Source organism: Bolinopsis microptera, chromosome 1 (assembly GCF_026151205.1).
Source record: "Bolinopsis microptera isolate Bmic1 chromosome 1, MBARI_Bmic_1.0, whole genome shotgun sequence".
In the NCBI taxonomy this organism is placed as follows: domain Eukaryota; kingdom Metazoa; phylum Ctenophora; class Tentaculata; order Lobata; family Bolinopsidae; genus Bolinopsis; species Bolinopsis microptera.
Window position 1 is genome coordinate 25,972,206 of NC_087072.1, and position 15,662 is coordinate 25,987,867.

General features: G+C 45.4%; 1 protein-coding gene across 1 annotated transcript; it reads right to left on the reverse strand.

Annotated features, from left to right (window-relative positions):
- Window positions 1-1,767: 1,767 nt before the first annotated feature.
- LOC134818852 (SWI/SNF-related matrix-associated actin-dependent regulator of chromatin subfamily D member 1-like) lies at window positions 1,768-15,184 on the reverse strand. Its single transcript, XM_063828547.1, has 5 exons — window positions 15,090-15,184; window positions 14,148-14,942; window positions 13,540-13,748; window positions 3,222-3,435; window positions 1,768-2,499 (listed from the first exon to the last, which is right to left on the reverse strand). The coding sequence occupies exons 1-5, from the start codon at window positions 15,171-15,173 to the stop codon at window positions 2,320-2,322; spliced, it is 1,482 nt and encodes a 493-aa protein (XP_063684617.1). The 5' UTR covers window positions 15,174-15,184; the 3' UTR covers window positions 1,768-2,319.
- Between the last annotated feature and the right edge of the window lie 478 nt (window positions 15,185-15,662).

Genomic DNA, 15,662 nt, shown 5'->3' on the forward strand with positions numbered 1-15,662 from the left:
GTACACTGTACAGGGGGGCTCCCCGTACATTGTACAGGGGGGCTCCGCGTACTCTGTACAGGGGGGCTCCCCGTACACTGTACATGGGGGGCTCCCCGTACACTGTACAGGGGGGCTTCCCGTACACTGTACATGGGGCTTCCCGTACACTGTACATGGGGCTTCCCGTACACTGTACAGGGGGGCTCCCCGTACACTGTACATGGGGCTTCCCGTACACTGTACAGGGGGGCTCCCCGTACACTGTACATGGGGCTTCCCGTACACTGTACAGGGGGGCTCCCCGTACACTGTACATGGGGCTTCCCGTACACTGTACAGGGGGCTCCCCGTACACTGTACAGGGGGGCTCCCCGTACACTGTACAGGGGGGCTCCCCGTACACTGTACATGGGGGGCTCCCCGTACACTGTACAGGGGGGGCTCCCCGTACACTGTACAGGGGGCTCACCGTACACTGTACAGGGGGGCTCCCCGTACACTGTACATGGCATGGGGGGCTCCCCTTACACTGTACATGGGGGGCTCCCCGTACACTGTACAGGGGGCTCACCGTACACTGTAAAGGGGGGGCTCCCCGTACACTGTACAGGGGGCTCACCGTACACTGTACAGGGGGGGCTCCCCGTACACTGTACATGGCATGGGGGGCTCCCCGTACACAGTACATGGGGGGCTCCCCGTACACTGTACAGGGGGCTCACCGTACACTGTACAGGGGGGGGCTCCCGTACACTGTACATGGCATGGGGGGCTCCCCTTACACTGTACATGGGGGGCTCCCCGTACACTGTACATGGGGGGCTCACCGTACACTGTACATGGCATGGGGGGCTCCCCGTACACTGTACATGGGGGGCTCCCCGTACACTGTACATGGGGCTCCCCGTACACTGTACAGGGCCAGGGGGGCTCACCGTACACTGTACAGGGGGCTCACCGTACACTGTACAGGGGGGGGGGCCGGGGCTCCCCGTACACTGTACAGGGGGGGGGGGCTCCCCGTACACTGTACAGGGGGAAGTCCCTACCTAATTATTTGAGCTTATACCAGTCACTTAGTGCCAGGTTTAGATAATATTCTCTAGGAATCCACCAAATCAAGTAAGAACAGTTCTCATTTTTTTAATGAACATTCGTTTTGAATCGGTTGAATGTTTGGCTATTTAAAGGTCTTGAATTAAAGGTGTAACTACTCAGTTGGTAGAGATATCCAGCATGATGTTTTTCTTCATCATATCATGAGTATTTATATTGTGCAATGTGACTGCCTTTGCTAGTCATTTCAACATGCCACAAGAACCATTACACTATAATACAAGAAAATGGGGTGTGTGGCATTTTGGTAAAGAAGAGCAATTTGAGTATTTGATGTAGAATGTGCGTGGCTGCGGAGTGTTTAGTTTAGTATAGCCTCTAAAACAACCACATTAGATTATGTATCCTTAAAAGTAGGTATCTGCAAAGTCTCAAACACGCAAATGTTATAAGCGCACATGTTTGGGTAGTGACTTTTTAACCCGGCCGCGGTCCCCTCTATTTAATAACTACGAAATTTGGTATAGGGTAATTTAATGACATACGATAGATTTCGTAATGTATCATATTAATCATTAATTCACCCTGATACCTATTTTACTTGATTCAATGATTATTCAAGTGGTTAAACATTGTTGACTTAGTGTATATTGTACTATTAGTATTAGTATTGTATTTTAAATAATAATTAACATACTGCCGCGAAATTCGAAATAAATGATCATGATATGTATTGAAATAATGCAGTTCAATGTTGTAATATATTGCAATATATAGCAATTTAAAATATGTGCGGAATTTTGTTCATATCCAGACAGTTCAAGAGATAGATACTTTAAAGAATATTTTATGGTAAGCTCTGAAATCAAAACACATGAAAACCATGGCCTAAATTGTACGGTGGAGCTGGAGGGGGTTGGAAACAAATAAATTATACGATAGTTTGTAACTTAACAAACAACAATCTAATCTTAGGTTTGTGAACTTACTACTATACCAACTATAAATATATTAGATCTACTTACTTTAAGAAAGTTATAATTCTAATTCTGGCTACTCGTTCATATATTTGATTAAATAAAACACAATTATAATCTCGAAAAGAAGATCAAATTGGTTCTTGACCGGTCAAACAGTTATTACGGTAGGTAAAGTAAAAATTGTTTAAAAATGATTTCCAGGTGTTTCCCCATAAGTCCAGCTCAACAAGTTCAACAGCTCGCTCAATAATACGTCATCTTGTTAACAAATATATTATAAAATATACAATTAATAATAAAGTCAGTTTGCAGTGGAAGTGCTAGTGCCGAGTTGGCGCACACCCAGGTCCCGCTCCAGCTCTGCGCGGCGCTGCTGTACTTTAGTGTAGAAGTAGCGACACACTCCCTCTTTTAACCAGTCCTTCTGATAGAACCCTGCTTTCCTTTCCTCCTCCGGGTCTCCATCTATATTCAGCATCACCTGATACACATTTAGTTATTATTAAACTACATAGTACGTACTGAGTAGTAGTAAGTTATTATTAAACTACATAGTACGTACTGAGTAGTAGTAAGTTATTATTAAACTACATAGTACGTACTGAGTAGTAGTAAGTTATTATTAAACTACATAGTACGTACTGAGTAGTAGTAAGTTATTATTAAACTACATAGTACGTACTGAGTAGTAGTAAGTTATTATTAAACTACATAGTACGTACTGAGTAGTAGTAAGTTATTATTAAACTACATAGTACGTACTGAGTAGTAGTAAGTTATTATTAAACTACATAGTACGTACTGAGTAGTAGTAAGTTATTATTAAACTACATAGTACGTACTGAGTAGTAGTAAGTTATTATTAAACTACATAGTACGTACTGAGTAGTAGTAAGTTATTATTAAACTACATAGTACGTACTGAGTAGTAGTAAGTTATTATTAAACTACATAGTACGTACGTTACTGAGTAGTAGTAAGTTATTATTAAACTACATAGTACGTACTGAGTAGTAGTAAGGAACAATCCGGTTATTATGGGCTCTTCCCCAGGTACTTTACTTATGAATAACTTAAATCTTGACGAACACATGGTTTCCGTCTAAATAATTAATTACTTATTCAATTGTAAATATAACTCTGTAACTATACCTATAACTCTGTAACTATGTTATATTATATAACTATAACTCTGTAACTTACCTTTAGGTCCCTACTCTGAGATATCAGCCACTTGTTGATAAAGCCATAAGGATCAGAAGCGAAGGACAGCATGAACTCTCGTTTAGTTTTGAGCGCCTTTATACTGTCCACTGTCTCGTATATCTTCTGATCTAAACTCATAATCTCTTGTTGAGCTACTGTGGACACTAAGAAGTTGTTCATCTGCTGTTTGAGAGTGTCATCTACCTCCACACTGCGGAGTGTTTAGGTTAGTACAGCCTCTAAAACACTACCTCCACACTGCGGAGTGTTCAGGTTAGTACAGCCTCTAAAACACTACCTCCACACTGCGGAGTGTTTAGGTTAGTACAGCCTCTAAAACACTACCTCCACACTGCGGAGTGTTCAGGTTAGTACAGCCTCTAAAACACTACCTCCACACTGCGGAGTGTTCAGGTTAGTACAGCCTCTAAAACACTACCTCCACACTGCGGAGTGTTTAGGTTAGTACAGCCTCTAAAACACTACCTCCACACTGCGGAGTGTTCAGGTTAGTACAGCCTCTAAAACACTACCTCCACACTGCGGAGTGTTTAGGTTAGTACAGCCTCTAAAACACTACCTCCACACTGCGGAGTGTTCAGGTTAGTACAGCCTCTAAAACACTACCTCCACACTGCGGAGTGTTCAGGTTAGTACAGCCTCTAAAACACTACCTCCACACTGCGGAGTGTTTAGGTTAGTACAGCCTCTAAAACACTACCTCCACACTGCGGAGTGTTCAAGTTAGTACAGCCTCTAAAACACTACCTCCACACTGCGGAGTGTTCAGGTTAGTACAGCCTCTAAAACACTACCTCCACACTGCGGAGTGTTCAGGTTAGTACAGCCTCTAAAACACTACCTCCACACTGCGGAGTGTTCAGGTTAGTACAGCCTCTAAAACACTACCTCCACACTGCGGAGTGTTTAGGTTAGTACAGCCTCTAAAACACTACCTCCACACTGCGGAGTGTTTAGGTTAGTACAGCCTCTAAAACACTACCTCCACACTGCGGAGTGTTTAGGTTAGTACAGCCTCTAAAACACTACCTCCACACTGCGGAGTGTTTAGGTTAGTACAGCCTCTAAAACACTACCTCCACACTGCGGAGTGTTTAGGTTAGTACAGCCTCTAAAACACTACCTCCACACTGCGGAGTGTTTAGGTTAGTACAGCCTCTAAAACACTACCTCCACACTGCGGAGTGTTCAGGTTAGTACAGCCTCTAAAACACTACCTCCACACTGCGGAGTGTTCAGGTTAGTACAGCCTCTAAAACACTACCTCCACACTGCGGAGTGTTCAGGTTAGTACAGCCTCTAAAACACTACCTCCACACTGCGGAGTGTTTAGGTTAGTACAGCCTCTAAAACACTACCTCCACACTGCGGAGTGTTTAGGTTAGTACAGCCTCTAAAACACTACCTCCACACTGCGGAGTGTTTAGGTTAGTGCAGCCTCTAAAACACTACCTCCACACTGCGGAGTGTTCAGGTTAGTACAGCCTCTAAAACACTACCTCCACACTGCGGAGTGTTTAGGTTAGTGCAGCCTCTAAAACACTACCTCCACACTGCGGAGTGTTCAGGTTAGTACAGCCTCTAAAACACTACCTCCACACTGCGGAGTGTTTAGGTTAGTACAGCCTCTAAAACACTACCTCCACACTGCGGAGTGTTTAGGTTAGTACAGCCTCTAAAACACTACCTCCACACTGCGGAGTGTTCAGGTTAGTACAGCCTCTAAAACACTACCTCCACACTGCGGAGTGTTCAGGTTAGTACAGCCTCTAAAACACTACCTCCACACTGCGGAGTGTTCAGGTTAGTACAGCCTCTAAAACACTACCTCCACACTGCGGAGTGTTCAGGTTAGTACAGCCTCTAAAACACTACCTCCACACTGCGGAGTGTTCAGGTTAGTACAGCCTCTAAAACACTACCTCCACACTGCGGAGTGTTCAAGTTAGTACAGCCTCTAAAACACTACCTCCACACTGCGGAGTGTTCAGGTTAGTACAGCCTCTAAAACACTACCTCCACACTGCGGAGTGTTTAGGTTAGTACAGCCTCTAAAACACTACCTCCACACTGCGGAGTGTTCAGGTTAGTACAGCCTCTAAAACACTACCTCCACACTGCGGAGTGTTCAGGTTAGTACAGCCTCTAAAACACTACCTCCACACTGCGGAGTGTTCAGGTTAGTACAGCCTCTAAAACACTACCTCCACACTGCGGAGTGTTCAGGTTAGTACAGCCTCTAAAACACTACCTCCACACTGCGGAGTGTTCAGGTTAGTACAGCCTCTAAAACACTACCTCCACACTGCGGAGTGTTCAGGTTAGTACAGCCTCTAAAACACTACCTCCACACTGCGGAGTGTTCAGGTTAGTACAGCCTCTAAAACACTACCTCCACACTGCGGAGTGTTCAGGTTAGTACAGCCTCTAAAACACTACCTCCACACTGCGGAGTGTTCAGGTTAGTACAGCCTCTAAAACACTACCTCCACACTGCGGAGTGTTCAGGTTAGTACAGCCTCTAAAACACTACCTCCACACTGCGGAGTGTTCAGGTTAGTACAGCCTCTAAAACACTACCTCCACACTGCGGAGTGTTCAGGTTAGTACAGCCTCTAAAACACTACCTCCACACTGCGGAGTGTTAGGTTAGTACAGCCTCTAAAACACTACCTCCACACTGCGGAGTGTTCAGGTTAGTACAGCCTCTAAAACACTACCTCCACACTGCGGAGTGTTCAGGTTAGTACAGCCTCTAAAACACTACCTCCACACTGCGGAGTGTTCAGGTTAGTACAGCCTCTAAAACACTACCTCCACACTGCGGAGTGTTCAGGTTAGTACAGCCTCTAAAACACTACCTCCACACTGCGGAGTGTTCAGGTTAGTACAGCCTCTAAAACACTACCTCCACACTGCGGAGTGTTCAGGTTAGTACAGCCTCTAAAACACTACCTCCACACTGCGGAGTGTTCAGGTTAGTACAGCCTCTAAAACACTACCTCCACACTGCGGAGTGTTCAGGTTAGTACAGCCTCTAAAACACTACCTCCACACTGCGGAGTGTTCAGGTTAGTACAGCCTCTAAAACACTACCTCCACACTGCGGAGTGTTCAGGTTAGTACAGCCTCTAAAACACTACCTCCACACTGCGGAGTGTTCAGGTTAGTACAGCCTCTAAAACACTACCTCCACACTGCGGAGTGTTCAGGTTAGTACAGCCTCTAAAACACTACCTCCACACTGCGGAGTGTTCAGGTTAGTACAGCCTCTAAAACACTACCTCCACACTGCGGAGTGTTTAGGTTAGTACAGCCTCTAAAACACTACCTCCACACTGCGGAGTGTTCAGGTTAGTACAGCCTCTAAAACACTACCTCCACACTGCGGAGTGTTTCAGGTTAGTACAGCCTCTAAAACACTACCTCCACACTGCGGAGTGTTCAGGTTAGTACAGCCTCTAAAACACTACCTCCACACTGCGGAGTGTTTAGGTTAGTACAGCCTCTAAAACACTACCTCCACACTGCGGAGTGTTTCAGGTTAGTACAGCCTCTAAAACACTACCTCCACACTGCGGAGTGTTCAGGTTAGTACAGCCTCTAAAACACTACCTCCACACTGCGGAGTGTTTCAGGTTAGTACAGCCTCTAAAACACTACCTCCACACTGCGGAGTGTTTAGGTTAGTACAGCCTCTAAAACACTACCTCCACACTGCGGAGTGTTCAGGTTAGTACAGCCTCTAAAACACTACCTCCACACTGCGGAGTGTTCAGGTTAGTACAGCCTCTAAAACACTACCTCCACACTGCGGAGTGTTCAGGTTAGTACAGCCTCTAAAACACTACCTCCACACTGCGGAGTGTTTCAGGTTAGTACAGCCTCTAAAACACTACCTCCACACTGCGGAGTGTTCAGGTTAGTACAGCCTCTAAAACACTACCTCCACACTGCGGAGTGTTTCAGGTTAGTACAGCCTCTAAAACACTACCTCCACACTGCGGAGTGTTTCAGGTTAGTACAGCCTCTAAAACACTACCTCCACACTGCGGAGTGTTCAGGTTAGTACAGCCTCTAAAACACTACCTCCACACTGCGGAGTGTTCAGGTTAGTACAGCCTCTAAAACACTACCTCCACACTGCGGAGTGTTCAGGTTAGTACAGCCTCTAAAACACTACCTCCACACTGCGGAGTGTTCAGGTTAGTACAGCCTCTAAAACACTACCTCCACACTGCGGAGTGTTCAGGTTAGTACAGCCTCTAAAACACTACCTCCACACTGCGGAGTGTTCAGGTTAGTACAGCCTCTAAAACACTACCTCCACACTGCGGAGTGTTCAGGTTAGTACAGCCTCTAAAACACTACCTCCACACTGCGGAGTGTTTAGGTTAGTACAGCCTCTAAAACACTACCTCCACACTGCGGAGTGTTCAGGTTAGTACAGCCTCTAAAACACTACCTCCACACTGCGGAGTGTTCAGGTTAGTACAGCCTCTAAAACACTACCTCCACACTGCGGAGTGTTCAGGTTAGTACAGCCTCTAAAACACTACCTCCACACTGCGGAGTGTTCAGGTTAGTACAGCCTCTAAAACACTACCTCCACACTGCGGAGTGTTCAGGTTAGTACAGCCTCTAAAACACTACCTCCACACTGCGGAGTGTTTAGGTTAGTACAGCCTCTAAAACACTACCTCCACACTGCGGAGTGTTTAGGTTAGTACAGCCTCTAAAACACTACCTCCACACTGCGGAGTGTTCAGGTTAGTACAGCCTCTAAAACACTACCTCCACACTGCGGAGTGTTCAGGTTAGTACAGCCTCTAAAACACTACCTCCACACTGCGGAGTGTTCAGGTTAGTACAGCCTCTAAAACACTACCTCCACACTGCGGAGTGTTCAGGTTAGTACAGCCTCTAAAACACTACCTCCACACTGCGGAGTGTTCAGGTTAGTACAGCCTCTAAAACACTACCTCCACACTGCGGAGTGTTCAGGTTAGTACAGCCTCTAAAACACTACCTCCACACTGCGGAGTGTTCAGGTTAGTACAGCCTCTAAAACACTACCTCCACACTGCGGAGTGTTCAGGTTAGTACAGCCTCTAAAACACTACCTCCACACTGCGGAGTGTTCAGGTTAGTACAGCCTCTAAAACACTACCTCCACACTGCGGAGTGTTTAGGTTAGTACAGCCTCTAAAACACTACCTCCACACTGCGGAGTGTTCAGGTTAGTACAGCCTCTAAAACACTACCTCCACACTGCGGAGTGTTCAGGTTAGTACAGCCTCTAAAACACTACCTCCACACTGCGGAGTGTTTAGGTTAGTACAGCCTCTAAAACACTACCTCCACACTGCGGAGTGTTTAGGTTAGTACAGCCTCTAAAACACTACCTCCACACTGCGGAGTGTTTAGGTTAGTACAGCCTCTAAAACACTACCTCCACACTGCGGAGTGTTTCAGGTTAGTACAGCCTCTAAAACACTACCTCCACACTGCGGAGTGTTTAGGTTAGTACAGCCTCTAAAACACTACCTCCACACTGCGGAGTGTTTAGGTTAGTACAGCCTCTAAAACACTACCTCCACACTGCGGAGTGTTCAGGTTAGTACAGCCTCTAAAACACTACCTCCACACTGCGGAGTGTTCAGGTTAGTACAGCCTCTAAAACACTACCTCCACACTGCGGAGTGTTCAGGTTAGTACAGCCTCTAAAACACTACCTCCACACTGCGGAGTGTTCAGGTTAGTACAGCCTCTAAAACACTACCTCCACACTGCGGAGTGTTCAGGTTAGTACAGCCTCTAAAACACTACCTCCACACTGCGGAGTGTTTAGGTTAGTACAGCCTCTAAAACACTACCTCCACACTGCGGAGTGTTCAGGTTAGTACAGCCTCTAAAACACTACCTCCACACTGCGGAGTGTTTCAGGTTAGTACAGCCTCTAAAACACTACCTCCACACTGCGGAGTGTTCAGGTTAGTACAGCCTCTAAAACACTACCTCCACACTGCGGAGTGTTTAGGTTAGTACAGCCTCTAAAACACTACCTCCACACTGCGGAGTGTTCAGGTTAGTACAGCCTCTAAAACACTACCTCCACACTGCGGAGTGTTTAGGTTAGTACAGCCTCTAAAACACTACCTCCACACTGCGGAGTGTTTAGGTTAGTACAGCCTCTAAAACACTACCTCCACACTGCGGAGTGTTTAGGTTAGTACAGCCTCTAAAACACTACCTCCACACTGCGGAGTGTTCAGGTTAGTACAGCCTCTAAAACACTACCTCCACACTGCGGAGTGTTTAGGTTAGTACAGCCTCTAAAACACTACCTCCACACTGCGGAGTGTTTAGGTTAGTACAGCCTCTAAAACACTACCTCCACACTGCGGAGTGTTTAGGTTAGTACAGCCTCTAAAACACTACCTCCACACTGCGGAGTGTTTAGGTTAGTACAGCCTCTAAAACACTACCTCCACACTGCGGAGTGTTCAGGTTAGTACAGCCTCTAAAACACTACCTCCACACTGCGGAGTGTTCAGGTTAGTACAGCCTCTAAAGCACTACCTCCACACTGCGGAGTGTTCAGGTTAGTACAGCCTCTAAAGCACTACCTCCACACTGCGGAGTGTTCAGGTTAGTACAGCCTCTAAAGCACTACCTCCACACTGCGGAGTGTTCAGGTTAGTACAGCCTCTAAAACACTACCTCCACACTGCGGAGTGTTTAGGTTAGTACAGCCTCTAAAACACTACCTCCACACTGCGGAGTGTTTAGGTTAGTACAGCCTCTAAAACACTACCTCCACACTGCGGAGTGTTTAGGTTAGTACAGCCTCTAAAACACTACCTCCACACTGCGGAGTGTTTAGGTTAGTACAGCCTCTAAAACACTACCTCGACACTGCGGAGTGTTTAGGTTAGTACAGCCTCTAAAACACTACCTCCACACTGCGGAGTGTTTAGGTTAGTACAGCCTCTAAAACACTACCTCCACACTGCGGAGTGTTTAGGTTAGTACAGCCTCTAAAACGCTACCTCCACACTGCGGAGTGTTCAGGTTAGTACAGCCTCTAAAACGCTACCTCCACACTGCGGAGTGTTCAGGTTAGTACAGCCTCTAAAACACTACCTCGACACTGCGGAGTGTTCAGGTTAGTACAGCCTCTAAAACACTACCTCCACACTGCGGAGTGTTCAGGTTAGTACAGCCTCTAAAACACTACCTCCACACTGCGGAGTGTTCAGGTTAGTACAGCCTCTAAAACACTACCTCCACACTGCGGAGTGTTCAGGTTAGTACAGCCTCTAAAACACTACCTCCACACTGCGGAGTGTTCAGGTTAGTACAGCCTCTAAAACACTACCTCCACACTGCGGAGTGTTCAGGTTAGTACAGCCTCTAAAACACTACCTCCACACTGCGGAGTGTTTAGGTTAGTACAGCCTCTAAAACACTACCTCCGCACTGCGGAGTGTTTAGGTTAGTACAGCCTCTAAAACACTACCTCCACACTGCGGAGTGTTCAGGTTAGTACAGCCTCTAAAACACTACCTCCACACTGCGGAGTGTTCAGGTTAGTACAGCCTCTTAAACACTACCTCCACACTGCGGAGTGTTCAGGTTAGTACAGCCTCTAAAACACTACCTCCACACTGCGGAGTGTTCAGGTTAGTACAGCCTCTAAAACACTACCTCCACACTGCGGAGTGTTCAGGTTAGTACAGCCTCTAAAACACTACCTCCACACTGCGGAGTGTTCAGGTTAGTACAGCCTCTAAAACACTACCTCCACACTGCGGAGTGTTTAGGTTAGTACAGCCTCTAAAACACTACCTCCACACTGCGGAGTGTTTAGGTTAGTACAGCCTCTAAAACACTACCTCCACACTGCGGAGTGTTCAGGTTAGTACAGCCTCTAAAACACTACCTCCACACTGCGGAGTGTTCAGGTTAGTACAGCCTCTAAAACACTACCTCCACACTGCGGAGTGTTCAGGTTAGTACAGCCTCTAAAACACTACCACCACACTGCGGAGTGTTCAGGTTAGTACAGCCTCGAAAACACTACCTCCACACTGCGGAGTGTTTAGGTTAGTACAGCCTCTAAAACACTACCTCCACACTGCGGAGTGTTTAGGTTAGTACAGCCTCTAAAACACTACCTCCACACTGCGGAGTGTTCAGGTTAGTACAGCCTCTAAAACACTACCTCCGCACTGCGGAGTGTTCAGGTTAGTACAGCCTCTAAAACACTACCTCCGCACTGCGGAGTGTTCAGGTTAGTACAGCCTCTAAAACACTACCTCCACACTGCGGAGTGTTTAGGTTAGTACAGCCTCTAAAACACTACCTCCACACTGCGGAGTGTTCAGGTTAGTACAGCCTCTAAAACACTACCTCCACACTGCGGAGTGTTTAGGTTAGTACAGCCTCTAAAACACTACCTCCACACTGCGGAGTGTTTAGGTTAGTACAGCCTCTAAAACACTACCTCCACACTGCGGAGTGTTTAGGTTAGTACAGCCTCTAAAACACTACCTCCACACTGCGGAGTGTTTAGGTTAGTACAGCCTCTAAAACACTACCTCCACACTGCGGAGTGTTTAGGTTAGTACAGCCTCTAAAACACTACCTCCACACTGCGGAGTGTTTAGGTTAGTACAGCCTCTAAAACACTACCTCCACACTGCGGAGTGTTTAGGTTAGTACAGCCTCTAAAACACTACCTCCACACTGCGCAGTGTTTAGGTTAGTACAGCCTCTAAAACTCTACCTCCACACTGCGGAGTGTTTAGGTTAGTACAGCCTCTAAAACACTACCTCCACACTGCGGAGTGTTTAGGTTAGTACAGCCTCTAAAACACTACCTCCACACTGCGGAGTGTTTAGGTTAGTACAGCCTCTAAAACACTACCTCCACACTGCGGAGTGTTCAGGTTAGTACAGCCTCTAAAACACTACCTCCACACTGCGGAGTGTTCAGGTTAGTACAGCCTCTAAAACACTACCTCCACACTGCGGAGTGTTCAGGTTAGTACAGCCTCTAAAACACTACCTCCACACTGCGGAGTGTTCAGGTTAGTACAGCCTCTAAAACACTACCTCCACACTGCGGAGTGTTCAGGTTAGTACAGCCTCTAAAACACTACCTCCACACTGCGGAGTGTTTAGGTTAGTACAGCCTCTAAAACACTACCTCCACACTGCGGAGTGTTTAGGTTAGTACAGCCTCTAAAACACTACCTCCACACTGCGGAGTGTTTAGGTTAGTACAGCCTCTAAAACACTACCTCCACACTGCGGAGTGTTTAGGTTAGTACAGCCTCTAAAACACTACCTCCACACTGCGGAGTGTTTAGGTTAGTACAGCCTCTAAAACACTACCTCCACACTGCGGAGTGTTTAGGTTAGTTCAGCCTCTAAAACACTACCTCCACACTGCGGAGTGTTTAGGTTAGTACAGCCTCTAAAACACTACCTCCACACTGCGGAGTGTTCAGGTTAGTACAGCCTCTAAAACACTACCTCCACACTGCGGAGTGTTTAGGTTAGTACAGCCTCTAAAACACTACCTCTACACTGCGGAGTGTTTAGGTTAGTACAGCCTCTAAAATGCTGTACACAATCTTAAATAGTCCAAAAAGTATGAATTGAATTTTCATACATCTTGGAGACTAGAAACCCGCTGGTTGAAAACTTTGTTCGAAGAAATTTTAAAAATCTATTTAGTTTCAATTTCTCTTCGTCATCTAGCTCTGTACTGTAGAATGTTTTTATTTGACAACGTTATAAGTATTCGGGTTTTCTAAACGATACTTTTTACCGCATGAAAAAATATCAATCACAACCAAAGTTAGAAATAGTCATAGCTTGATCGTAAATATGAGCTAGTTAAGATGTATCATAGCGCGAAATCGCACGTTGTTAATCAGTGCCTGCTTGCGCACGTGCAATCTTTTGATGTTGCGCAACGGCGCAGTTAACCTTTGATGAAATTACGCCATTATTCTGTCGCTAATTGTTCCTCTCTTCAAAAGTTAATTATAAAAAATGTAAATCCTAGAAATCAAAATTCTAAGAATGCTGTCTCCTCTTCCTTTCCTTTTTCTACAACCCTGCTTAAAATCGCGAGGTTTCAACTCCATTTGCGAGCTGAAATTGGTCAGTTGAAGAAGGGTCGGTTTTTGGTCAATTTTCAGCGTTGCCGGGGAGATTTCGTCAAGTTTAAAATATAATATAGATATGCTAAATGTTACAATTAGAAATAAATAATGACCTTATGTCCCAGTGGGTGACACTTTTTGTCTCCCCCGGATCCACTGCAACAATATGCTCAATAACTATAGGGTCCGGAGGCTGCTGGAAAAGGGGGTTCAATTTGAAGGGAATGTCACTGAACTTCATGGTGGGACATTCGAATATACTCTGCAGATATTCGTCACACTTAATGGTGTCTCTGTGTATAGGGTCCTGTAGCTTGTTCGTCTGCAAAATAAAGGCGGTATCAAATATCTGGGATAAACTGCGATAATCCCTCACTTTTATTGCAAGAACTATTATTAGTGTGTTACCACACTACCTCCACATTGCAAGAACTATTAAAATCAAATATCAAATATCGCAAATTTTGTGTTTTGTAAATCAATTAAAAATTTTCAGTAAGCTCCAATGTACAGATTATTACAGTTTAACACACTGTATTATAACGTTAAATGTGTATAGAGTCATACTCTGTAGTCTGTACATCGTATAATGTACAGTAACCCCGATCGTTCAAGTTTCCCAAGTTTGTCAGCTTTATCGATAAATTGGGAAAGACTGATGACTGTGATGAGCTACTATAAGGAAATATTCAGTAAATAGTATTTAAATAGTATTTAATACCTTGATATACTGCCAGAGAGCCGTCACAATAACAGGTCGCGTAGCCGTGTGGATACCCAACAATCTACCAAGTCTGGGATCTAGCTTGAAGTTCTGGGGCTGGTAGTCGAGCTGGAGGTTTATCGTGCATTTCACTGGCTTGTCCCCGGGACGCTTCACCTGAAAACCATCAGTTTCCTGTGTTTGTGGGTTCCTGTGCCACTCAACGAAGTTGCTATCGGGCCCGTACATCTCCTTATCTAGTTCAATGATAAGACTTTTGAAGAAACTACTGAATTTCTTCTTAGGAGCCCTAGGGTCAGATCTGACCTGCCCGTTCTCATCAAGAAGTCTCCCCTCTATTTTGAGCTCCCATGTAGTTTGGCACTCCTCTGAGTTAAGCTGATCTCCGGGGGATTTACTCTGGTTAGTGTAGCTAGTGTTTGTGATGAAGATACGCAGCTTCCTCTTCGTCTTCATTGGTTTCTTTAAAACCTCCTGTATGTCTAGACGCTTCCTCATAATGGTGGCATCTAGTTTCCGCTCGAATGATAACAGGTCCATGTATGCTTGGGATTCAGGAACAAGCTCTCGTAACTGCTGGGATATTACCAGATCGGAGGCTTTCTTCTTCGGTTTTGGTTTGTGAGGAGGACGATGCACTGAATGATGAGGCATAGGGCCCATTGAGGGGCCGGAGGGTTGGTTGGAGGGGCCGCTAGAACTCTTGACGTTGGGTCGGCGTCCAGGAGTTCTTCTAGACTGGTCCGAGTGGTAGGGACCTGGTCCACTCATTCTTTGTGGAGGAGTTCCAGGCTGAAACATTATGCTCGTCAAAATTAATTCAACTTTGGTTCTTAACACTAAAAGTGCTATATTTCGAGGCCATCTTAAGCTCTAATTATCCGTATCAACTTGAACACTCAGATTAATGAGCAATAGATAAAGCAGGTAAAGACTTACGGGCATGCGTTGCGGAGATTGGTAGGCGGGGAATGGGTGGGCCATCTGGGGTGGCATTATATTGTTCGGCATAGGTACTGACATATCCTACTACTTTAGTTTAGTCAGGTGAAATACTGTATTATTTGGAGTATATTTAATTAATAGTAAAATAGATCAATAAACTAATTATAAATATAACTGATAAAATAAATTAACCGATATTGATAAACCAAGTTCCAAAGGAAATCAATTTAGTTTGCTTCGTCTTGTCACGACTTTATAGCAGTTTCCCAGGAGCCCACTACTTCCATGGAAAATACGAGGCACAATAGGATGAGCTTAGTTTTACCAGGAGGGATTGTTGGAGGCAGGTTCCCCTAAAGTGCACTTAGCTTACTTAGCTTACTTAGCTTAACCTTACTATTATCTCTAGCTTAACCTTACTATTAGCTAGCTTACCCTTACTATTAGCTAGCTTACCCTTACTATTAACTAGCTTACCCTTACTATTAACTAGCTTAACCTTACTATTAACTAGCTTAACCTTACTATTAACTAGCTTATCCTTACTCTTAACTAGCTTAACCTTAC

What these genes read in the sequence shown, in the direction of transcription:
- LOC134818852 (XM_063828547.1), bottom strand. Translation starts at nt 15,173, where the DNA reads ATGTCAGTACCTATGCCGAACAATATAATGCCACCCCAGATGGCCCAC. An exon ending in GTCACCCACTGGGACATAAG is followed by an intron (nt 3,436 to 13,539) that starts GTCATTATTTAT and finishes AACACTCCGCAG; the next exon opens with TGTGGAGGTAGATGACACTC. An exon ending in CTCAGAGTAGGGACCTAAAG is followed by an intron (nt 2,500 to 3,221) that starts GTAAGTTACAGA and finishes AATGTGTATCAG; the next exon opens with GTGATGCTGAATATAGATGG.